This window comes from Monoraphidium neglectum (genome assembly GCF_000611645.1).
Source record: "Monoraphidium neglectum strain SAG 48.87 unplaced genomic scaffold scaffold00206, whole genome shotgun sequence".
NCBI classification, from domain to species: domain Eukaryota; kingdom Viridiplantae; phylum Chlorophyta; class Chlorophyceae; order Sphaeropleales; family Selenastraceae; genus Monoraphidium; species Monoraphidium neglectum.
Window position 1 is genome coordinate 11,736 of NW_014013422.1, and position 24,428 is coordinate 36,163.

At 62.8% G+C, this 24,428-nt stretch overlaps 5 protein-coding genes across 5 annotated transcripts; 4 read left to right on the forward strand and 1 right to left on the reverse strand.

Annotated features, from left to right (window-relative positions):
- Positions 1-1,761: 1,761 nt before the first annotated feature.
- Positions 1,762-2,634, forward strand: MNEG_1932 (hypothetical protein; the record flags this gene model as incomplete). Its single annotated transcript, XM_014049590.1, has 2 exons — positions 1,762-2,098; positions 2,363-2,634. 2 exons carry the CDS (start codon positions 1,762-1,764, stop codon positions 2,632-2,634), a joined length of 609 nt encoding a protein of 202 aa, XP_013905044.1.
- A 1,259-nt stretch (positions 2,635-3,893) lies between these two features.
- Positions 3,894-7,202, forward strand: MNEG_1933 (hypothetical protein; the record flags this gene model as incomplete). Its single annotated transcript, XM_014049591.1, has 9 exons — positions 3,894-3,961; positions 4,361-4,505; positions 4,886-5,119; positions 5,385-5,483; positions 5,680-5,781; positions 5,932-6,067; positions 6,263-6,390; positions 6,710-6,799; positions 7,014-7,202. The coding sequence occupies 9 exons, from the start codon at positions 3,894-3,896 to the stop codon at positions 7,200-7,202; spliced, it is 1,191 nt and encodes a 396-aa protein (XP_013905045.1).
- Positions 7,203-8,954: 1,752 nt separating this feature from the next.
- Positions 8,955-11,102, forward strand: MNEG_1934 (hypothetical protein; the record flags this gene model as incomplete). Its single annotated transcript, XM_014049592.1, has 3 exons — positions 8,955-9,156; positions 9,283-10,469; positions 10,674-11,102. The coding sequence occupies 3 exons, from the start codon at positions 8,955-8,957 to the stop codon at positions 11,100-11,102; spliced, it is 1,818 nt and encodes a 605-aa protein (XP_013905046.1).
- Positions 11,103-12,689: 1,587 nt separating this feature from the next.
- On the reverse strand, positions 12,690-17,983 carry MNEG_1935 (hypothetical protein; the record flags this gene model as incomplete). Its single annotated transcript, XM_014049593.1, has 12 exons — positions 12,690-12,819; positions 13,082-13,238; positions 13,487-13,679; positions 13,889-13,935; positions 14,184-14,407; positions 14,707-14,911; positions 15,700-16,103; positions 16,305-16,503; positions 16,768-16,885; positions 17,132-17,317; positions 17,513-17,677; positions 17,891-17,983. The coding sequence occupies 12 exons, from the start codon at positions 17,981-17,983 to the stop codon at positions 12,690-12,692; spliced, it is 2,121 nt and encodes a 706-aa protein (XP_013905047.1).
- Positions 17,984-18,659: 676 nt separating this feature from the next.
- On the forward strand, positions 18,660-24,347 carry MNEG_1936 (hypothetical protein; the record flags this gene model as incomplete). The annotated part of the gene is made up of 14 exons (XM_014049594.1): positions 18,660-18,847; positions 19,097-19,294; positions 19,520-19,625; positions 19,823-20,047; positions 20,300-20,427; positions 20,831-20,913; positions 21,181-21,356; positions 21,577-21,885; positions 22,101-22,360; positions 22,586-22,709; positions 22,901-23,052; positions 23,378-23,460; positions 23,627-24,135; positions 24,339-24,347. 14 exons carry the CDS (start codon positions 18,660-18,662, stop codon positions 24,345-24,347), a joined length of 2,550 nt encoding a protein of 849 aa, XP_013905048.1.
- Between the last annotated feature and the right edge of the window lie 81 nt (positions 24,348-24,428).

Genomic DNA, 24,428 nt, shown 5'->3' on the forward strand with positions numbered 1-24,428 from the left:
ACTGACCACAGCGCGCCTGCATACAGTGAATCTGGGAGGCCTTTGGCGTTCGCTATAGCCGTAGTGAATATTCGCTGTGGCGGGGTGGATTTGTGTGGCGAGCGATCGGGGGTAGCGGCGGCGTTCGCTATAGGCAGGGTTTTCGCTATTGCGGGGTTCGCTGTAGCGAGGGAAGACTGTACTGTAGGTGGTTACGCAGCTGTTGGTGCCGCTGATTGTACAACAACAATGGCATAGCCCTTCCACCGCCACACCGCAAGATGGGTAGCTGGATGCACGGGCTTGTTGCTAGCCAGCACCAACAGAGAAATCGCGCAATCGCGAGCATTGCTACCTACCTGTAACTGTACCTGTGTGCTAAGGGTCTGCCTGATGCTGCTCGCCGCTTGACTGACGCTTTCAGCACTTTCATGGCAGTTTGCAGCAGCTGTGTCCCTATCAAATGTGAGTAGTGCAGATCAACACCAACCAATAATTGGTGTATGATACCCGGCCTGCAGCAAGCGCCGTGCACCTGCGTGTAGCAGATATGCCGCACACGTATACTCCGTTTCCATGTCAATTCTTGTTGGTTGTTGGTTGGTTGGTGCGATTAAAAGTGAGGTTTGGTGCGATAAAAAGTGAGGTGGTCAAGGGTCGAGTAGTCGTTGCCAAATCCAATACAACCGCGCAGCAATAAAATTGCGAACCTCCAGGGCGACATCCGCGCTGCTGCGATCATCGATCATGTGCAAGGACCCTGGCCGGAGCGGGAACAGTGCTGCTTGAGGGATGGGGGTTAAAGCTGGTGCTGCATAAACAGATGTGACGCTGACGCTGCTACAGCGGCAACTCTGTGGAGAAGGAGGCAACGGCGGCAGGCAGGCGCTGCAACCTGCAGGTTTTGCTGACAGGTACGTGGCGATCACATCCCCAATCACACACCCTGTGGTGGCCCCACCTGGCAGTGTTGGCTCAACACACACCCGAGAGCGTATGGGGTGCAAATGATGAAGATGTACACAAGCCTTCAAAGCTTGTGCACACGTATGTGTGTGTGGGTGGGGAGGGGCGTGCGTGCGCACGCGCACGCGCTCACCAGTCGCATAAACAACCCATTTACAGGATCGATCATCCTCACGGGTCGTCGGCGTATCTTCCAGCTGCCACTGATGTGTGCCCGTGACGTTGCTGAACGGGCATCACAGCTGCAAAGCCAGCTTCCAGCTCTCCTCGCCTTCAGTCAACAAACCCAGTGCGGCTGCGTAGCTGACGTGCCTTTCGCGCGCGTGCGGCGTCATTCAGCGCAGCAGCAGGCACGTGAATTCCTGGGCCGCATACTGCCTTCTGCAATGCGACGGTATGCCCTGGGTTTGGGAGGGCAGGCGAGGCTACCAGGACCTTCTCAGTGGGACTTCCTCCTTCATAATCAGCAGCTGCACTCACCCAGCCGATTCCACACCGCCATGCCTAGCATCAACTGCTCTTAAGGCCACGATCCCGGCAACGTTCGTTCGCTTACGCATGTGGAATCGATATCACCCGTCAACCGTAGCATCAGGTGCGGGATGGAACCAACCCGATGGCGTATTCGCACGAGAGGGGCCCTGCGGTGCCGGACGGTGCACGGGGGCATCAAGCCGCCTTTTGTTGGCATAGTCGGCCTATATCATGCTTTGAGCCGTTTCACGGCCGTGGCCGGACGGGCATCCAGATCCACGCTGGCTCACACCTTCCAGCCCCCCCCTCTGGCACCCCGCGCTTGGGTGCATTGCAGGGAAAATGTCCCGCTCCACCACTTCGCTGCTCCTGCTCGGTGCGGCGCTGGCCGCGCTGCTTGCAGCCGCAGCTGCTGCCGATTGCGCCACCGGCATCTCCCTCCCGGGATGCCAGACCTGTGTGAAGCTGACGGAGGCTGAGCTTGCCGCAAGGAAGGACGCCTGGAACGCCAAGAAGGCTGCCTGGGAGGCCAAGAAGGCCGCGAGTGGCCAGCCTCTCGCCTCGCCGTCTGTCAAGAAGTGGGAGGGCAAGAAGACCGGTCCTCGGTGGGAGGCCATGCAGTACAAGTGCACGGCCTGCGTTGATACAAAGGCGTACCAGCTCCAGAAGGATCGTTGCGGTGAGGGGGGTGGTTGAATGGGGTGTGCGAACCACTGCCCAATGGGTTCCTTGAGCATGAACAGCAGTGCAGCTACGAGGCTGGTTTGAGCACAGCTGAGTTTGGGCACGGCCTCTACCTTTGGAGTGCGGGGGTTGTAACTTATGACAGTCACAGTTGTCGCTTGACCGACACTCCAAGTCCGCCTGGTTAATCTGATGCTCAGGGTCACCACACTCCTCTCCTCACCCCTCCTTGTCCATTGCTGCCCACCAACCACAACAGTGTGCACGCCTGGGTATGGCATTGACTTTCCGGTGAAGCAGGCCGACGGCACTCGGTCCAAGCCCAGCCTCGAGTGCAAGCCCTGCGCCGACGGCACCGCCAGCGGCCCCGATGCGCCCAAGCCCCCCAGGCGTGACTGGACGACGAAGAACGCCGCTCCCTCCGGCACCACCGGCACCGCCGGCCGTCACCTTCTTGGCAAGGGTGGCCACCACTCCATCTGCGTCAAGTGCCCCAACGGCAGCAACGCCGACCACACCAAGTGCCTGTGAAGCCTCTGGTAGCCTCATCAAGAACGTCTTCGCCGCGTGCCGTCCTGTGGGCCCCTTTGCAGCAGCCCAAGCAGCTGGAGGGGACCCAGCATTTTGCCGCGCGCGCCTGCCCGTCTACAGCATCGATAGTTTGCTGCGCATGCAGCTACAATCAGGTGGATTTTGCATGAACATGTGCTGATTTGTCCTTGCATGGGCCTGGCTTCCGATCACGGGCGGGGGCTGCTGAATCAATCACAACACCCCACTTGCGCACGCGTTGAGCCCACGATTGGTGCAACACGTTGGGGCACCAGGTTTGTCACCACTTTGAGACTGTGCACAACCATTCTCGGCGCCTGGGTCGTCTGCATTCACGGCATACACCCGAGGCTGTCCTGTACACTCAGGGCGCGCCACCTCGCGAGCTGCCACTTTTTGCTGGGCCGCGTCATCTCGTGCTCACGCCCTCTGTTTGACATCGTGCCCACGTAAATCACACCTAAAGGCTGAGATTCGGACAACAACACGCCGGCCCTGTTTGCCGCGCACAGGCCGCGCTCCTCCCACGATCTTGTAGAGTCTAGTGGCTGTCCGTCACCCCTTCGGTTGACAACAGCTCGCTCGGGTGTGGTTTGCACTGGCTTTCCATGACCTGCAGGAACTGCTACTTCTGTCGAGGTGTAACAACTCCTGCCTCACAGTCCGTGCACAATGGGCAAACATAGGGGATGGTCATCGCTTTTGGGGGCTGTCGAATCTGGGCACGCAGCTTCCCTCAAGTTTTATCATGTATGGGTGCAGCATGCTAGTTATACTGCATGTTTCCCCTGACCAAAATACAGGCCTGCTGCTGTTCATGACACAGAATTTACGGCTGAGCTCGGCCACTTGACCCTGCATGCGCCATTCCATTCCGAATGTGGGGGCAAGTAGAGGAACGGTCAAAGCAGCCGGTCAACGGTCCAGCAGGCAGCCACCCAAGCGCGGCCGGGACTGCCGCTAATGGCGAGTCTGGTACTTTGACGAATGCAAAGATTCCAGTTTTCCAGGGGTGAGCAGCATTTACAGCTGTCTGTGCTCGTCACCCGCCAGCGCCAGGGGCACCAGAGAGGACTGCATGACATGAGGCGACCAAGGGTGTGCGGCAGGCTGCCGTCTAGGCAAGTTCAATGCCAGCAGTGGCTGGCGACTGCAAGGTGATTTTTAAGGCGTGATTGTCTGAGGTAGGGTAATCAGGCGAGGTCCCGTGCGGACCAATTATCGGCTCAGCTACTAGGATGGGGGCCGGCAACAAGGAGAATGCGGAACGCATTCCTGAGTGGAAGCGCGTTTTGGGCCTCCTCAGGTGGGGCCACCGTCTACTGCATGACTGGTGCCGCTCAACAGCAACGCAGATGGCGCACTCAGCAGGGTGTGCGCTCTTGTGCTGCTTGCGCCGCTTCCACGTGAAGCAAATGCGGAAGAATTGAAGCTTCTGGTGTACATACAAGCACTCAAAACTTTCGCTTCAAAACCAGCAAGCATCACCATGCGCCGGCAGCATCAACATGGTGGAGGCTGCCTGCGTACGGACTGGCGGAAACAGCTGCAGCCAACACTTCAGAACCCAGCAAAATTCAACACACAAGCACATGCACAATGCACGCAAGTGTGCATGCAGACCAAATGCACACAACACACACACACACACACACACACACACACACACGCATGCACACGCACACGCACGCATGCCATGCCACAGTGGCTTTGTCGTCACGAACTACCTGGTGGTCGCCTTTGTGGTGGCCTTCACCATCGCCATGGCGTGGCCCCTGCCCGGCGCCAAGGTTCTGGAGCCGCAGGTGGTGGGCGTCCACATCATCACGTTCATCAACATCTGCATAGTGGTGGGTGCGGCTGGGCGGCACGCGCTCAGGCAGCCGCGTGACTGCGTAGCACGCCGCTGCGAGGGCTGGCGATTCCGGCTGGCTGCCAGAGCAGCGTGAATGTAGCGGACACCCATCATGCTTTGCATGGTGCGGGGCAGCTCCGCGACTCAGACCCTTGCAGTACTCTGCTGGGCCGCATCGCACAGCTGCCTCAAGCAGCCAACTGCCGCACACCTGGAGGTCACTCGGCATTCTCGAGAGCCCTGAACACCTGCGTGCTTGTCATGGAGCGGCGTGCAGGGTCCGCACACAGTCGGCCGCCAATGACGCGATAAAGTGCCCGACGCCTCTCCCCGCCCACTCCAGCCCCTCCTCCCTCCCCTGAAAACCCCCCACAGTTCTTCATCTCGGGCCTCACCCTGCGCACCGACGAGCTCAAGACCGCCCTCACGCGGCGCAACGCCCTCGGCACGACCTGGGGCTTCATATCCATCGTCGGCGTCACCCCCCTGCTGGCGTTTGCAGTGCGGGACCTGCCGTTCACACCCCCAGAGTACGCGACCGGCCTCGCGCTCTTCTGCATCGTCCCCACCACGCTGGGCGTCGGCGTGTCCCTCGTCACGAGCGCGAAGGTGCGGGGCCGCGCGACCGTGGCGCCTTGCCGCCGCGCGCCTTCCCATTGCAGGGTTCAGAGTTGGGCTGGGTTGGATGGCAACGTGCCGATTCCCTTCCTGCGCGTACGTGTGCACTGGGGCCACGTGTCGACACGCCTGCCACCGTCCCCGCCGCCGCTGCTGCTGCTGTTGCTACAGCCGGCTGATGGTTTTGGTTTGTCTCACAGTGCTGGACAAACTACAAATCCACTTGGGTCCCCGCTACATCCATCTCCAACTGCAGGGCAACGTAGCTCTGGCCATCCTCCTGACTGTCGCGTCCAATGTCCTGGGCGTCGTGGTCATCCCGGGGTGGCTGCAGGCCACGCTCAGGGTCGGCAAGGTGCGCAATGGCAGCGGTGTGGCCCAGCCGCAGCTCATGGTGCCGCGGCATCCAGGGCCGGGGTGCACCTCGACACACTTGCAAACGTCAAGTGCAACTTTTAACCGGCTGTGCGTCCAGGACCATACGCCTGAAGTGCTCTGCAGTGCTGCCTCGACAGACGCCCTTGGACCCCCTTGCTCCTGATGCGGCTCAGGGCGGCGTTGAGGACCTGCGCATCAATTTCGTCGACATTTTCGTGAAGCTGCTGCTCAGCTTCTTCGTCCCCACAGCCATCGGCAAGGGGCTGCGCGAGCTGGTGCGCGGCGGTTGCTGGGCCGTGGCACAGCCCTTTCCTTCACATTTTGCGCAACATTTTGGTGCTGATGTTTTTGTGGTCGTTGATACGCTTACCCATGCTCTTCGGCAGCGCTGACCCGGCCGTCCACCTTGCACGCGCCCCCCGCAGAGCCCGCCAGCCAGGCGTTTTGCCCAGGCGCACAAGCAGGCCCTCGGCATCATCAGCAACACCAACCTTGCGCTGCTGATCTGGCAGACACTCAGCAGCGCGCAGGAGATCATCGTCAACACGTCCTTCGGCACCAGTGAGCCCTCACACGCGCCCCCAGTTCGGCCCATGCTCGTTTCGCGTATAACTGCCTATTCATGACAAATTGCGCTCGAGCTCCTTTCAGTCTGGAATGAAACCCCGTTTTTCGCTCTGCAGGCAGTTGTGAAACTTGCCCGCGCATCCTCCCTAGCTGCAAGAACTGACGCCCGCCGCCCAACGACCGCCGCAGTGCTGTGTGTCATTGTTGGCACGTTCCTGGTGCACATCCTGTACCTGGTGTTCAACACCCTGGTGGTGCTGCTGCTGCGCCTGCCCGTTTCCGAGGCCGCATCAATTGTCATCATGGCTTCACAAAAGGTGGGGCTGCCGGCCTGTGTTGTCAGCGATCTCATACACACATACCCACACACACACACACACACACACACACACACACACACACTCGCCCCTGTAGTGCTGTTTGTGTGTTTTGTGTGTATGTGGATGTGTGCACGTGTGTTTTTCTTTCAGCAGCAAACACCTAGGCCAGGCCAATGTGACATTTTGTCAGTCTCCGCCACAACGGTCTTCGCCACAGCAGTTGCCTGCATCCGCGCCAGCCACAATTGGCGCCACCTCTCCCGTTCTTGAATGTCCTCCTGCGATCATCCCTCTGTCCCCTGTTCTCGCGCCGCAGAGTGCCCCTGTGGCTGTGACCGTGATCACCTACATTGCCAGCAACACACAGACACAGGGTCTGCTGGCCGTTCCCTGCGTCACCGGCCAGGTGCGGGCGCCGTGCTGCCGGGATCTGAGACGCCCCAGCCGGGCCGTCACTGTGCAGCCCGCGCCAACACCACCCCACTCGCAAGCGCTGCGGCCGGCTCGTTGGCGCAATGTTGCCCAGGCTAGCTGCGCTCCCTCCTCGCTGCAGTGGCCTGGATCTGCGTTCACCTCACACCAGCCATCATGGCCTTGATCACACCCCCATGAAAACGCAGCTCGTGCAAATCTTCGTGGGCCAGCCCCTGGCGAACTACTTGGCTGGTCGCATCCTGCGGGCGCGCCAGGAGCAGGAGGCGCAGCTGGCGCTGAAGGAGGAGCCGCAGGCGGGCGAGGCACCCACGGGGGCGTCCGACGGGTTGGTCGTGCTTGAGGGCGGCAAAGACGTCGAGGCGGGCGCCAAGTGACGCGGCGGCGCCCCGGTTACAGATACACGAGAGCCAGTGACGGCGGAGGCTGGACAGAGCATTGATGTGCGCGCCATGGCGCGCATGATGGCAACAAGATTTTAGACGAAGATGACGGCCAGCAACGATAAATGCACCATGAAGGCGCGGCGGCGGCGGCGATGCGATCTGCCGGCCAAGACGATGCTCAATGCCTGCCAGCCGCGCCCGATAGCCCCTTGGGCCCCGCTGCTGTTCTTCGGCGGGGCCCAAGCTTTTTGAATGTGACGTTTTGCACCTGCTTGGCAGCCGGCGCTTTTGCTCAAGGGTCGGGGTACTTTGCTGTGCACAGCTTGGGTCGATGCCAGCATTATTCACATTCACATGTTGATCTCTGTGCTGCTTGCCTCTATGTCGCCTTTACAAAAGGCCCCCTATAAAACATTTGCGTCTATTTACACAACTGTTTTGATCTGCATGGCTGCGTCGGCAACGTAAGCATGCATGCCAAGCGACGGGCTGGTCGGGGCGCCTTGCGCCACAAGGCACTGCGTGCAAGTGTGCTCATCTGCACAAACCATATCACTCCTTGCCGGCGAGCACACCACAAGAGGCAATGCCACCAACCCGGCCTGGCAAGGCGCGGCATCGAACTTAACGCAACCTGCTGGACGCACCATGGCACACCGCTGATGTAATTCGCATCTTCTCGGCCACGCGCCGCTGACGCCGGGTTCGTGCGTCAGCGGCGTACCAACCCGGTGGTGGGTGAGGTCGTAATTGATTGCGAGGAGAGTTTATGTTTGGCGATGCTGGACAAGTACAATCGGTTCTGGCATCACAACAAAAAGGTCAGCAACGCCGACTGCGTATCACAGCAGCCCAGGGCTAGGAGAAGAGGAAGGAGCAGCCATCCAAAGGGCCACACCACAAGGTGACATCAGGGATGCTTGCGCTTCTTGCCCCCATGCTCTACGCCCTGCCTGCCGCCGCGCCGCGCTCCGTTTCCGCTGCTGCCGCCGTCCTCGCCGCCGCCATCCTCCTCCATCAAGTCCACTGCAATGCAGCGCCCGTGGTATGCAGCAATTGAGCACCTTGTAGCAGCCGTGTCATGAGGTGCGGCTCGTTGTGCAGCAGGCAAGCACACTGCCACGCTGTGCGTCGCTGCACCAGCATCAAGCACACCAAACAGGGTGCCAGCAGCCGCAAGAGCACGTGTGCGTCTCACCGTCGTCGCCCTTGAGATTGTGCGCCGCAATGTATGCGTTTATGCCAGCCATGACCTGCTGCTTCATCGCCACGATGCCCTCTGAAACTTTGCCGCCTGCAGCGGGAGCGGCGCAGGGCCGGTTTGCTCGTCAGCCCCAAAAGACGAGCGCCCGTGTCGGTCTGATAGCACACTTGGGACGCATGTAGGCGTTTCATCCCGGATGCTGACATGAAAGCACTTTGGCAAGCAACCCTTCAATCCGGGCCTGGCCTTCGACACCCAAGGCGGCCTGCTGCCACGATGCAGCGGCGGGCGCACGTACGACTTGCCGCCACGCGCCTTGTTCTACACTGTGATTCACTTCAAACAGTACTTCTCCCTTGACGCTACACACGCCTTTGAGCATCCTGCCGCTTCAATTGATCTGGAGGGTGTGTTTTTGCAATCTTTTGCCGTCTCAATGGTTTTTGACGCCATTCGATCTGTCTCAATAACATCCTGGACGCGGTCATACTGATAAGAAAGTCGTTTCGGGCGGTAACGATCTTGCTGCGGGTGCTTGGATGGACTGGGGAGTGAGCAATGGTTGGGCCGAGGACGCCCTGGGCAGCTATCCTACGCTTCCCAAGTCCTTCACGAATGCCAAGACGGCCAAGAAGCGCAAGCACAAGGAGCTCTTTCTGACTGACGAGGCTTTGCTGAAGCCTGTGCGCCTGGGCCAGGCGGCGGCGGCGGCAGTGGCGGCTCCGGCCGTGGAGCATGCAGGTGCGCACATACTGCAGGCTGCAGAATGATGACACTTGCGTGGACGTGTTCGCACCATTAGTGTCCAACGCGTGAGGCCGTATGCAACTGCGACTGATCCGACAGCCCACACGCATAATGGCGCAGGAGGCGAGGCAGCCAATGGTCGCAAGAATCAGCAGCCCAAGGCAGCCGCGGTGTCTGACGGGCAGCACAGCAAGAAGCGCAAGAGTCGCAAAGACAAGGTAGTCGGTGCAGGTCCTGCAAAACAAGCGCAGACAGGGCAGCAGGAGCAGCAGCAACAACCGCAGCAGGAGCAGCAGGAGCAGCAGGAGCAACCCCAGCAGCAGCAGCAGCAGCAGCAGCAGCAGACAAAGGAGAAAAAGCAGCAGCAGAAGCAGCAGCAGAAGCAGCAGCAGAAGCCGCCGCCGCAGCAGCAGCAGCAGCAGCAGCAGCAGCAGCAGCAGCAGCAGCAGCAGCAGCAGCAGCAGCAGCAGCACAAGGAAGAGCAGCTGGAGAAGCAGCAGCGTTCGCAAAGGGAGGAGCCTGCAGGCGGCCAGCAACCTTCAACCAAGACCAAGGACAAGTCCAGAAAGGACAAGGGGGTGCCGACCAGCTTGACACAGGCTGTTGCAACAGCTTCCGCAGCTGGGGCGCAGGCAGCTGTGGAGCCCATGGCGGGCGTGGAGCCCTCCAAGAAGAAGAGCAAAAACAAGTTCAAGCCTAATGGACAAGGGGATCCAGTGGGGATGGCAAGTGCAGCGCAGCAGCAGCAGCCAGCGCAGCAGCAGCAGCAGCAGCAGCAGCAGCAGCAGCAGCAGCCAGCGCAGCAGCAGCCCGGTCAAAAGCAGCCTGCGCCGGACCAGGTCGTCGCGGACCGCCTGCACAAGAAGCAGAAGCAGCAGACTACCAAGCAGCAGCAGCAGCAGCAGCAGCAGCAGCAGCAGCAGCAGCAGCAGGCCCCTGCCAAGAAGCAGCAGAGACAGCAGGTGCCAGCCACCCAAGGCCAGCAGCCTGCCCAGCCGCAGCAGCCGCCTGCGGCCGCCCCGCGCCCCTCCAAGCTGCTGGAGAAGATGCGCGCCCGCCTGCGGGGCGGCCGTTTCCGGCAGCTGAACGAGGCCCTCTACACGCGCCCCGGGGACGAGGCCTTTGCCATGATGGGCGGCGAGCCGGGCCTGTTCCAGCAGTACCACGACGGCTTCCAGCGGCAGGTCAAGGGGTGGCCGACGCAGCCGGTGGACGCGGCGGCCGCGTGGGTGAGGGGGCTGCCGCAGGGCGCGGTGGTGGCGGACTTTGGGTGCGGCGACGCCAAGCTGGCGGCGAGCGTCAAGCAGGTGGGGCGCGTGGCGAGGGGCACGCGGCGCGCAAGGGGCTGCCGCGATGACAGGCAGGCGTAGTAGGGCCGAAGGGCGCGTGCACGTGGGGATGGCTGGCGCCGTTGGGGAGCCTGACGAGGCGCCCCTCCGTCCCCTGGCCTGTGCCTCGCTCCGCCGACGCCCGCCTTGGTGCTGCCCCTGCCGCCGGCCGCCGGCCCGCAGGAGGTGCACTCCCTCGACCTCGTCGCCACGGCGCCCGGCGTCATCGCCTGCAACATGGCGCGCACGCCGCTCGCCGCCGCCAGCTGCGACGCCGCCGTGTTTAGCCTGTCGCTGATGGGCACCGACTATGGGGCCTTCCTGGCAGAGGCGCACCGCGTGCTGAAGCCGGGCGGCTGGCTGTGGATCGCGGAGGTGCGCAGCCGCTTCGCGCGTGAGGGGGAGCAGGAGGACTTCAGGCCGTTTGTGGAGGCCCTGCGGAAGCTGGGGTTCAAGCTGTCTAAGCAGGACGTGTCGAACCGGATGTTTGTGACGATGCTGTTCCGCAAGAAGGGCGGCGGCGGCGAGGGCGGCGGCGGCGAGGGCGACGGCGGTGGCGCGGCAGGCATAAAGTGGCCGCCACTGCGTGCTTGCGTTTACAAGAAGCGATGAACAGGGCGAGGGGTGGCATCTGACTGGTTCTGCGGGCCCGCGTTTCTGCGCTGCCAGTGCTTGCAGCCAACTACCCTTACAACAATATCGCACCAGCCCCTGTGTGTGTTCAGCTCGTCCTGTTGCTCTTTGCGGGTGCATATCCTTTTTTGGTACCGCACATATGTGCGTTGACCCGTTCATCGCCGTTTCGATATATCGTTCCAACGCTCGACGAAGGCCTTTATGCTGCATTTCGAGGTTTGCACGTCTTGTAATCATTGCAATCTCTCCCATTGTGTACACCCTCAGCTGCAGCGGCAGGGATCAAGGAGTCGCCACAAGCAGCAAAGCAGCGCATCAAGCGCAAGGCACTGGATATGCAGCAGAGCAGCGGCGACCTCCTGGCCGCAAAGGAGGCAGAGTGTGCTTTGTTGCACTCCGAGATCAGGCGGCTGCGCACCCGTCTCAGCGCCGTGGATGTTCGCGCGGCAGCGGACAACGCCCCTGACCTCACTGCTGGCGGCGCCAACGGCATTCAGCAAGAGCAGCGGCGGCGGCGACTAATCGACAGCATGGATGCTGCCAAAAACAAGCCGACCGCCAACCTGGCAGAGCTGCAGGGGTGCGCACACTCTGCGTTCCTGCCCCCTAAAGTACTTCTCAAGATCCGTGGATGCTGGCGGGCCAGCTTACTTGCGAACCCTGTGCTTGCTGCGCGCTGCAACCGACGCTTGGGACACGCAAAAGCATTTACAGTAGGCTGCACGTCCCCCATCCATGCGCAATAGGGCTTTGGAGGCGCGTGACGCGCGCATCTGTGAGCTAGAACGTGAGCTTGATGCAGCGTGTGAATGTCACCGCCACCGAGAGGCGCAGCTGCAGGGCAGCTGCCAGTCAAAGCTGGAGGCAATGCGAGCCTTGCATATGCAGCAAACGGCTGCTAGCAGGAATAAAATTCAGGTGCGATAACAGAACTAGAGAGTTTCCACTTGTGTTGTCATGCAGGTCATATTTTGTGGTGGTGCAGCGAAACTCATGTCTATCACCTGTTGTGTCACAGGAGCGAGATGATGAACTAGGACGCTTGAAGCGGAAATTGGCGGCGCAGCAGCGCTTGAACCAACAACGGGAGCTTGAGTTGGAGCAACAACTGCAGCAGCAGCAGCAGGCACAGCAGAAGCTGCAACAGCAGCGGCAGGCGGCGCAGGACGAGGCCCAGGGCATGCTGGCCGGCATGGAGCAGCACCTGGCGCGGCTGAGCGGCGCGCTGCGGGCAAAAGACGAGGAGGTGGCCGCCCTCAGGCTCGCGCTGGCGGGGGCATGCGAGGAGCGGCGGCAGGCGCAGCTACAGCTGGCAGACCTCCGGTGCAGGCCGCCGCAACCGCTGCTTCAGGCCGGGTCGCAGCAGCAGCAGCAGCAGGGCTTGTTGCCCTCAGTGGTTGTTGCGAGCACGCAGCATGCCAACAGAGCACCGTCGCTCAACTCGTCAGCGCTTGCCGGCCGCCTACGACCACGGCGTTAGGCATCGCAGTAGTTGGGAAACGCTGTAATGATTCAGCTGTGATGATAGGGCCACTCTTGGCTAATTCAGACGCAGGGCAAGGGTTACTTGAGCGCCACGGGGCCCCCATCCCACACGATTGGCAGCAAAGCGTGCCGCGCGACAGCGCCGGCCCGAAGCTCCTTGAGCCAGGCGCCGTAGCCCTCTGCGTCTTCGTCGTGGAGCAGCTCCTTCCTGGGGTGTGCAGCGCATGCATAGCGGCGGGTAGCGGCCTAGTTTGGTTTAGGTTTCTCGTGCCAACAGCTGGGAATTTGGTCGAGCAGCCCACTAAACAGAGCACCCAGGCATGCAGCATGATTTATACCTGGACACGAGCTGAAAACAGCCGGTCGAGGCCGCCCCAGGCGGAACACAGTAGCTTCTGGTTCAGCAGTCCGCTGCCGCATGCAGATTTTTGCGCACTTCCACGGTCTGCTCGCGCCCTTCGGCATCTCACCTGAGGGAGGGGTCGCCCTTCACATCCAGCAACCGCGCCCCGTCTGCCATGTAGCTGATGGCTATGGCCAGCCGCGGCTCGCTGCGGCGCGGCTGCTGCCCCGCGCAGTGGAGCGTCCAGCCGTGGTGCCACGACACATCGCCCACCGCCATCGGGCCTGTGGGAGTTCCAAACATCATGCAAGACTGCGTTTGCTGATGCGTTAGAGGCATCGCGCCAACGACAAACCAACAAAGAAAGCTTTGACACCGATCCGTTTACACGCCCCTGCAACCCTGCCTGTGCCTCTTGCTCAAGCGGCTGCGGCCACTCCCTGCGCCTTCCATGCCCCATGTTCAGCCGCCCCCCCCCCCCTCCCCTGCGCCCAGCACTTCTCCACACGACCCCCGGCCAGGGCCCCCTCACCGGTGCCCTCTATCCGGTACCCCCGAGCCTCCAGGTCCCCCACCCCCTGGATGTTATGCCAGAAGGGCAGCGCAAAGTCGCGGTGGCTGCCGGCGGCAAACACCATGCCCGAGTCGTGCTCGTCGCCCTGAACGGCCCGCAGGGGCACCCAGGCGGTGACGTATGAGTTGGTGTCCAGTGGGGTCATGCGCAGCTGGGGCGGGGGGACGCACGTTGGGGGCCCGCATGGGGCAGCGAGAGTTTAGGAAGCTTGTGTGGCGTTGCAGTCTTTCAGGGATGTGGCGGGCGATCGGCTGGATGTTGGGGCGGGTCAGCAATGGACGGCGGATCATGCATTCCCATGCGCGAGTTTGCCCATGAGCAGCAGGCTGGCGGATACATATGCCCCCGCGCCGTGCTCACATCGCTGTGCCAGTTTGTGACGTCAAAGCCTGGCTCCTTGTAAAAGACTGTCCAAGGAAGAGCGGCGCGTACCGTGAGCGAGGAAGCAGCCACACTGCGACAAACAAAAACGCAGGACGAGCAAACGCAGCAGGCACACGCAAGCTGATGCAGGGGCCCCAAAGGCAGTGCAACATCGTGGCGCTTGTGGTGATGCCAGCACAGCCGCAGCTGACAGTTCCTCTTACTCGCTCACACCAGCTCCCGTACATGCCGGGCGCGGCGCCGTTGCGGCCGAGCCGCCGCATTGGCTCACCCGCGTCCTGGAACAGCCGCACCCGCCGCGCGCCCAGGAGCTGAGCCGCTACGCCCGCCAGCCGCGCCCCCGCCGCGGCGCGCAGCACGGCGGCGCTGGATCTGTGGAGGTGAAAGAACTGCAGGAACCCGAGGCGGTCGGTGCCGTCGCGCGCGATCAGGCGCAGCGCTTCCTCGCAGGTCCTGATGCTGTCAGGGTTGGCGCCGGGGCACAGCACCCGCACCCTGCGGGCAGGGTGTGGCGAGGGGGAATTGCGTATTTGTACATGCGCACCCGTGCATTTGTGAGCATGCGTAAGTGGGTGGGGGGGAGGAGGTGACCAAAAAGAACAGAGGCAACGCGGGAGTTGGCAGTTGTGCAGTGTGGAAAGCGTCGGCCGGCCCAACTCCTGAATGGCTTGTACAGCAGTGGCAACCGCTTGCAGGCGGCTCGCCTGTGCAAGCAGGCGGAGAGACATCCAGAAGACCGTCGTGGCATGCAGTCAAAAGTAGGGGTGCCTTGGCCTTGGTCGCTACGAGCTTACCGGTGCCGCAGGGCTGCGAGCTTCTGCTCGTCAATCACAGCCTCCACCTCTGGCCGCAGGGCCGCCACGTCAGAGGCTGGCAAACATCCACGCGTAACAATGTAGCCGTTGCGCTCCCACCTCAGCAACTGCGAATCGCTGAGGCGCAGCGGGCTGCCGCCCTCTGCGCCGCTGCTGCGCCGTTGCTGGCTGCTGCCGCTGGTCCCTGGAGCGAGTGTGCTTTGACCGCTGCGTGCTTGGTCGAGACGGCCGCTGCCGCTCGACGGCTGCTTTCCTCTCCGCTTTGCTGTGCCTGTTGTGCCAACACCACCATGACCCGGCCGTGCTTGGGGAGGCCCGCCGTGGGCAGCCACAGGCAAAAAAGCTCGGCGCCAGCCGCGGCCAAGCAGCTGCATGGTTCTGAGCGGACCTGGTGGCGCGCCCCGCTCGGCTGCTAAGCGTGAACACCTCTCTTTCATCGCAAGCCTCCGTGCAATTGCAAAGGGTACAATCAGGCGTCACCTATTACAGTCTCGTCTGGTTCCAGTAATACGGTGTCAATGCTGCAGATCGCAATCCAGTCAGGTAACGCAGTGCCATTGATGGTTTGAAACGCAAATTGAATGTTGTGGATCACGGATGTGAAGTGCACGCTCGCGGAGGACGTTTGCGCAGGTGCGTGTTTGCGCTTGCGCCGCCTGTGAGCAGGTTCCGAGCTGGACAGGTGATGGGCGCCGCCAGGCCCTGGAGCCCCAAGTGCGCCACAACTGCAGGTTGTCTGCTGGGGATTTCTATGCTAGAAATATGTTTCTTTGCTAGCTCCTGACCACCGTGGCACCAGCTGCTAGCTCCTGACCATCCTGACACGACCGCCCCAGAAGGAAATCCATCCAAAGACTGCCTTCTCACGACCAATCTGTTACACGTTGCAGCATATGCTGCAGACCCGATACGCAAGGTCACGAGGCATGCCCACCACATACCAGTCTGCAAGCAATCATAGTCATGGCGCACTTCCCTCATGCTGGCCCTTCCCTCGCCGCTGCCGCAAGCTCTCGCTGGCCGCCTCCCCGCCGCCGCCGCCGCCCCCAGCAGGCAGCAACACCTCCAAAACTTCCCTCTCATGTTGCTGCTTCTGCTGTTGTTCGGCAAAAGCTGCTGCCTGCTGCTCCTGCTGCTGCTGCTGCTGCTGCTGCTCTTGCTGTGGGTCAAACGGCACCGCCCCCAGCTCGCCCGGCGCCACTGACGCCTGCTCTAACACGCCAGACCCCTCCTCTTGCTCCTGCTCGATGCCCAGCGTCTGCTCCAGGTTTGACACCAGCTGCTTGAGCGACGTGTTCTCCGCGCGCAGCGCGGCGCTCTCCCGCGCCGCCTCGAGGGCGCGCTGCTGCGCCTCCTCCAGCTGCGCCTGGGCTCGCCTGCAGCGGCGCGGCGTGGCGGGCGCGCTGCTTTTCACGCGGCCCGCGACCTCAGGAAGCCACATCAACACCGAGGAGGTCTACAGTCGTGCAATTGAGACAAGGGCAACGGCGCTGATCACCCCAGCATGGAAGGCACTCAATCACAAATGGTTGTGATTCAAGCTGCCGGATGTCCAAGGCGACCCAACAGCCGCACACCTCAAGTCCTCCAGCAGCACGGGGTTGTCCGCAATGAGGGAGGTGGCCAGCTTGTCAAGCAGCGGCACCAGCGCCATGCCCGCGCTGCCCATCGCCGCCGCGGCCGCGCCCGCCATGTGGCCCGGCCGCGGAAGGGTGGGACGCGGCAGGAGCCTGGGGCCCGACGGGCGCATGCTCAGGTTGTTGGGCATGACAGCACCTGGTTCATACAATTGACAGAAGGCGGGAGAGGCTTGCAATGCCAAGGTCTTTGTGTCCCCTGCAGCATCTGTCAAGTCGAGCGTATCCCGACACCAAAACATGCGAACGTTTGTGGCAAGCACGTGCAGCAGGGCAAGGCAGCCAGGCAGCCAAGCCGCAACCACTGCGCAGTCATGTGTCTTGCAGCAGCTCGCAAACCAGACGAGGTGCCCCGCGGCGCACCGCGGCCCCCACCCCCCGGCGCCAGCGCACGTCGACCTACCTGCGCCGATGAAGGTGCCCTGCGGCACGAGCGCCCTGGACGGCATCATAGGCAGCGGCTGGGCGTCTGGGTCGTACTTCTCTATGAGTGCCTTGGTGCGCTCGTACGCAGACGCGTCCTGGGCCACGAGATGGGCAGGGGGCACGGTTTTCTGCTGCGGAGGTTGTCAAGGCTGTCGCCGCCTCAACCGTCCCTGCTGCCACCCTCCCCTCAACCTCCGGCCCATACTTTTTGCTCCCGCAAAGTCAATGCATCCGGCAGCCCCAGCAGCCCCAGCAGCCCCAGCAGCACCAGCAGCGCCAGCAGCACCGGCAGCACCAGCAGCACCAGCAGCGCCAGCGCCCTAGCAAGCCCCAACCCCCACCTTGAGTTCCTTTATCATCGCCCGCTTGGTGTCCTGGAGCGCCTTGATGCGCCGCGACACACGCTGGTCGAAAGTCCCCAGCAGCCACAGCAGCAGCCACTGCAGGGCGCTCGCGCCAGCAGGCAGCGCCACGGCGCTGGCGACGCGCTCAAAGTGCTCCCGGTAGGGGTATTGGCGCTGCTGTGTCTGCGGGCGCGCAACAGGTGCATGCGGGTGTGGGGTGGGTATGACGATCCACAAGATGCCAATTCTTGCCGGCAGCAGGAGCAGGCCTGCCAAGACTGCAACAAGGCTTCGCTGTCCCTGCGATGGTGCGGCTGATTTCATAGGCGGCCTGCCGGCAGCTGCTGACGCCCCTGGCATCCAATGTGGCGCAAGCACAGGAGTTTGCTGCAGGCGCTGCTGCACGGCAGCGGACGGGCACATCGCGATTTCTCTGCGCGCCTGGTAGATGAGGACGCACGCGGCCACCACCGCGCATACCACCAGCGTGGTCGACCACAGCCCGACCGCGGCGCGCCGCCGCTGCCGCTGCGACAGGCGCTCCTGTAGGGTCGGAGGGCGGGTCGCCGGCATCACGGAGCGAAACGCGTGCGGGCTGCGTGGCTGTCCTGCAAGCAGCCGCCATGTCACCGCTGCGCAACGCAGCCCCGATGTGATGAATGCCTTCTGCCCAGCTGCTGCTGGCGATCATCGGCCCCTTACGTGCATACACAGGTGCCGGCTGTACACCAGCCTGCCCCTCATAGCGACGCGCACCTGCAGGCGATGCAGGTCTGCCTCAATGCGCTGGAACGCCTTTTCATGGCTGGCGTAGTACCGATCGCCAAAGCGGCTCAGGCGAATGCCCATCGCTGTGGCCCGACGAGCACCTCGCGCCCTCGCCGCTTGCTGATTGTGACAGTCACAGCAGCGGCGCGCGGCGTGGCAGACCCTGAAACCGTGTGTCGGCTTGCACCAGCGCGTCGATTTTCTGCACAAGCTGGAAAAAATATTCGTCGCCTGATTGTTTTAGAGGGGGACGCAGGGAACGCAATCACCAGAGTGTTGCCCTACCGAACCCCGTGATCTGGTGGCTTCTCAGAGGTGGATCGTCGGTTTGGATCCGTTCATCTTCTAGTAAGCATTCCCTTGGATTGGATTGGGCCAGCGCTTGTCAACTGGATTCGGGACCCGTCATCATGACTCAGGATGCTGAGCGGTGGCTTGCCTGATGCACGACACACGCGAATCCATAAATTCATGCACGATCCTTTTTATCAGACCAAAATACATTTTGATCACCCGTTTCTTGCTGAAGCACACGCAATTCACAAGTAAATTCGTGACAGGCGAAGGTCACTCAGCCTGAAATCCACACATGAGAGAGGGCAAAGCATCCGCCATGCACCACACCGACACAGAGTCACCGCCACGCCGCCGCGGCGGTGACGCCGCCCGGATGCGGACAAACGCCACCGCCCCTGCAGGCACGCCGGCGCTCGTCCCCGAGGTGTTGCGCGAGCGCCAGCCCGCGCTTCCGTTCGCAATGCTCCGCACGCCCAGCGAAACGTCCGTCTCGCAAGCCAGCGCGGGCGTGGGCGCGCTGCGCGACACGGCCGAGCTGATAGAGGCAGCGTGCCAGCTGGCACCGCTGAGCGAGGAGGGTCGGCGACGAGTTGTGGAGCCGGCACTCCGGGCTGGAGAGGAGGCGCTGCTGAGCAGGCTGCGATTCAGGTTGGACGCCTGCGCTCGTGCGGCTGGTGACAAGAGTTGTGCCAGCACCAGGATCAGCAGGAGGCGGGGAGGCAGAAGCGGGCAGAGGGGCGCCCGCACACGCAGCGACACTCGGGGCTGCTGAAGCAAGGTAAGCAAAAGCAGCAGCAGGAGGCGCAGCAGGGGGCAGTGGCAGTGGTGAGTACCAGCGCATCGACCACGACGCCCAACCCAGGACACGCGGCCCCCGCACCCACCCCGTTCCCCCAGGTTTGACCGTGCCGGGCTCAAGATCCCCAGCACGAGGGTGACCTACAAGGGGCTCACCGTGGAGCGCGCCGCGGCTGTCGGCGCGTCCGTGCGTGTGCCCACGGTCGCGTCCGTGCTGCATGACGCGCTGCGGCGCGCAGCGGGCCGTGGGCGGGGCGGCAGTGTGCGCGCGCTGGACGGCGTTGCGGGGCTGCTGCGGTGAGCCTGGGAGGGGCTGGTCGCTTGGTGGCAGGGGCCCGCGATGATTGATGGGCTTTGTAACCTCACACAGCGCAGTCTCCGGGTTCAGTGAGACACTCAATACTATTTGTTTTCAGGACGGGTCTAAGGCCGCTGTGTTGAGAGGTCGCACAGAGGCAGGGCGCCCGCTCGACGCTGAAGGCTGCTTCCATGTGCGTCGTGCCTCCCCTGTCGTCGTGACAGGCCCGGCACGATGACGCTGCTGCTGGGGCCGCCTGGCAGCGGCAAGACCACCCTACTGCGGGCCCTCACCGGGCGCCTGCCGCCCGACCGCTACACACGTGTTGAGGTGCGGCGGGCAGCGCCTTTTGCGCATGCTCGCTCGCAAATCCATGAAGCTTGAGCGCTCGCATCAATGGTGGCAGCAGGGTTGCGAGGCGAGCTTGGTACAACACACCTGTTTGACGCAGAAGAGGGAATGATTGGTACCCAGTCTTGGCAGCGCTGGGATCGTGCTGACAACTGTTGTTGCCTCACACTCCCCAGGGGACTGTCCGGCACAACGGCCACGACACCACGACCTTTTCCGTAGTGCGCAGCAGCGCGTACGTAGGGCAGTCAGACCAACACCTGGCGGCGCTGACCGTGCGCGAGACCTTAAATTTCTCGGAGGCTTGCCTGGGGCCGAGCGAGGTGGCGGGGCGGCTGCTGCGGGGCGTGGCGGAGTGGGAGGCCGCGCACGGAGTTGAGAAGAGCGACGAGGACGAGAAGGTGGGCGGGCAGCATCAGCGGTTTGATGCACGAGGGCGCGTATTGGTGCACATCAGCCCAGCACGTGGGACATGCATCGCTGCCCAATTGTATTTGTTGGGTTTTGGCCCCTGCGATGGGTTTCTGGATGAGGTGTTTTCAGCCCATTTCGGCCCTGCATGTGTGACCCGCATCCACGCGCACGCGCACGTGCACACACACACACACACCTACACACAAACGCACACACACGCGCGCGCGCGCAATGCGCAGGCGGATTCTCTTATGGCACATTGGGTGGCGGGGCACCATGGTGTCATGACAGAATATATGCTGATGGTCCTGGGGCTGCAGCACGCGGGGGACACACTCGTGGGTGACGCCATGCTGAGAGGCATAAGGTGGGCGTGCGGGGTGGGTGCGTGGACGGTGGTGGGCTGCACGGGCGCGAAGGTCAAGGGGCCGCGGTAGTCGTGGCCTGTGGGAGACAGCCGCGGCAGCACACGGCGGCGGGGGGAGGGGGGGCAGACCCATTGACAGGGAGGGGGTCGCTCCTGGCGCTGCTGAGAGCAGTCGCTGCAGCGGTTGGGGCATGCTGGCAGCTGCAGCGGTTGGGGCATGCCGGCGGTGTGGCTTGACGCTGGCGGTGCTGTGCCCTTGTGAAGCTGCCTCTGTGCCCGCCCACCCTTTGCTGCTACCACCAACAACGCGTGCACACACACCACAGCCCCCTCCTCCATCGCACGCGCATGCACTGTCTCTGACACTCACGCACGCACACGTGCGTGCCGACGCGTCCTGCAGCGGCGGCGAGAAACGGCGCGTGACCGCGGGGGAGATGCTCGTGTCCAACGCGCAGGTCTTCTGCCTCGACGCCATCAGCAATGGTGCGCACACTTTATGGCCCCCCCCCACCCCAACTCACCCCTTGCGCTCACACCCCCTTCATGAGCATCATGCCCAAGAGCCAGCGCATGGCCAGCGTGAATCCTCTGTGAACACCCTTGCCTGGCAGGTGCTCGTTTTGCAGGAGTACCAACTGCTGGTGGCACCTGCTGCCATTTCAAGGAGCAAGAGTCTTTGAAAATGGGCTCTGTCGCCCATAATGTAGTTGGCCACATCATGCATACATGCGCCCCCTGAATGCGCTTCAGGCCTGGACAGCGCCGCCACGCTCGACATTGTGGCGTCGCTGCGCCGCACTGCGCGGCTCATCGACGCCACGGTTGCGGTGTCGCTGCTGCAGCCCGAGCCCGAGGTTGTGGCGCTGTTCGACGAGATCATAGTCCTGTCCGAGGGGCGCGTGATCTGGCACGGCCCAGCGAGCAAGGTACGTCGTGGGCGGGCCAGTGCGCAACCATGAGGCGCCTTCAGCATACTGCTAGGATGCTGATAGCTAGTTTGGGGGCGGGGGGTGGGGGGAGCGCGGGAGGGGTGCCACATCTGGCAAGCTGACATGCGAGGCACTCAACGGCTGGAGGCGACTGTGGGCCCCATCCCCACTCCGTTGAGACTGCTCCTCACGCCAACCATACTGCTTTACACCGCAGGCGCTGCTGCACTTTGCATCCCTGGGCTTCCAGTGCCCACCTGGGCTGGACGTGGCAGACTTCCTGTTGCTGGTGGCGTCTCCCCAAGACCACGCAATGCTAGCTGGGCCTGCCGGCGGCGGCGCTCCCATGGCGTACACCGGCGCGGCCATGCCTGCAGGGAGCGGCGCCATGTTCACCAGATCGGTGCCAAGCTTTGGCTGCGGCAAAGGTGGCGGCACAGAGCCGGGCGCTGTTGATTGGCGTGAGTGGACAGCAAAGGAGCTGAGCGACGCTTTCTGGGCCTCTGATGACGGGCACAGCCTGCAGGTGGGCTGAGAGGGGAGCCGCTGGCTCTGGTTGCGCCTTCTGGCCCCATTTTGTGCAATACGCTCAACTGTTGCTGCTGACGGACCCAACATGCGCAGCTTGACCGTGTAAGTCTCTCTTCCGCTTTCCCAGAGTTCTCACTTTAGCCCTCATCCAAGCAACCCCATTTCTCGTGTATGGGCGACTCCCCATGCTTACCCTGGGCACGTGCGCAGGCGGCCATCCACGCTGACATCAGCGTCCCACCCGAACAAGACCACACCCTCCTCTTCACAGCCAAGTACGGTGCCCCCTGGCACACCATGCTCGCCGCCTGCCTCCGCCGCGCCGTCACGCTTGAGTGGCGCCGCAACTGGCCGGCGCTGGTGGTGCGGTGGCTCATCTCCCTGGTCATTTCGGTTGTCGCGGGGTCCATCTTCTGGCAGCTTCCTGCGACCTTCCAGGGGGCCGTCTCGGCGATGGGCATGCTCTTCTGGTGGGCGTCCGCTTGGCGCTATTGGCTCACAGACGAGAAGACTCTTGTGGTCACGCGCAGCACAGAAATCCCTCCCACCTGCTGGTTTGCTGCTGAAGGCCTGCTTCCCAGGGCTCGCTCTAGGGTTTGCCCATCATTCTGAGCGGCGGATTGGTTCCAAGCTGCCGGCTGTACTGCCGGCGCCCCTCTCTCACATACACCATGCTGCCGTGGCTCCCGATGCAGGGTGCTGTGTTTTGTGCTGGTCGTGACGGTGCCGACAGTGGAGCTGACGTACAGCCGGCGCTCGCTGATGTTGCGGCAGCGGAGGGACAGGTTTTACGCGGGTTGGATGGAGGCGGTGCCGCAGGTGCGCTCAACATGCTGTCTGCGAGTTGCCCACAGGGCCAGCAGCAGCAGTTGCTGCTGCTTCACACGGAAGACTTGCAGCAGCCCAGCACCCTGCAGAGCGTTGGAGCCCCCCCTGCCTTGCAAATTTCAGCTCAGATGTTTGACTTAGGTTGACCGAGCTGGGTTCAACATGATTTCAACCGAGCACAGGTGCTGGTCAACCTGCCGGTCCTGGCGGTGGACGTGCTCGTCATGGGCATCCCGGTGTACTTCATGGTGGGGTTCACGCCCGCGTCGGGCCCCTTCCTCACGTTCCTGCTCATCATGCTGGCCCTTAACGTCGCGGTGGACAACTTCTACAGGTGATCTGGGTAGAACCCGCACTGCGCTTCGGATGATGGCGGGTGGCTGGTTTCACCGCCTGATGGGGGCGGGGCGGCCCAGGAAGGCTTTGTTGTTGATGGTGTCCGTGCACTGGGACGGACAGCTGCACCGGCAGCATGCAAACGCACCCAGCTTGAGTGCACCGCGCGTGTTACACGAGTTTAAGAGCCTTACAGCAGGGTGGCAGTACACGCAATCGCCTGACCCGCCCACGACGCGTGTGTGGAGGCCTCCTATTCACCCTCTTATCGCCGACGCCGCTCCGCGCACCTGCCCCTGCGTCAACGCCATGTTGCCTTGCAGGCTGCTGGGCGCCATCATGCCCAGCCTGCCAGTCGGCATAGCCATTGGCGTAACGATCCTCATCTCCTTTGAGCTGCTAGCAGGTGAGCGGGCGGCCGGGGGCTCGCCGGCCCGTCAGCCTTCGCCTCTGCTCGGGTGGCGGCACACAGCATGCGTGCAGCTGCTCATGCTTCCACTCCCTCTGATCAGCCAGAGAGCAGCCCGTCCTGTGCGCCGTGCTGGTGCTTTTCCCGCCCTGCCCTGTCCCAGGCTTTACTATATCACCCGCCAAGATCCCTCAGCCGTGGAAGCTGGTCTACTACCTCAACCCCCTCGCGCACGCCTACCGAGCCGCCGCGCTCAACGAGCTGCGCGCCCCGCGCTGGACCTCCCAGCCGGCGCCGGCAGCGGCCGCCTTCGCACCTGCGCCGGCTGCCGCCTCTGCCACCGGCGGCGGGCTGGACGGCGAGGCGGCCGCGGTGTCACAGGTGTCCCAGCAGTCCCTCAGCGAGGCGTTGATTGCCTTTTTTGAGCTGGAGCTGCCCGGGGACTGGGTTTGGCTGGGGATTGCCGTCCTGCTGGCGTGGTCGGCGCTGTATGTGGCGGGGGTGATGGTTGCCTACAGCCTGTTTAAGCCGCTTCCTACAAAGGCGGTGGTGGTGGAGGACGATGGGGAGCAGCGGGAAGGGCAGCAGGGCAAGGAACAGCAGCGTGCCCCAGGGGCCGACGCGGCAACGATGGCGGCGGCGGCGGCGCAAGGGAATGGGGGCGACGGTCTGGTGCTCGACGCCGCAGGTGTGCAGCACGGTAAATCGGCATCTCTTGTGCAGCAATGGGAAGGTGCTGGCGCTGGTCGCTGGGATGTTTTGGCTGTACCTACTTTACTGCCAATACGCGAGGCTCTCACTTCTCTCTTCCTCATCCCCCACCTCCCTGCCCTGCCCCTTGATCTCGCATCTCCGATCGCAGCGCTTCGGCGCAGAGCAATTGAGACGGCGCCCAGCGCCTCAACTCAGCAGCAGCGCCCCCTTGCTGCCGCCGCCACCGCCGATCGAGGCCCCAGCTTTGAGGC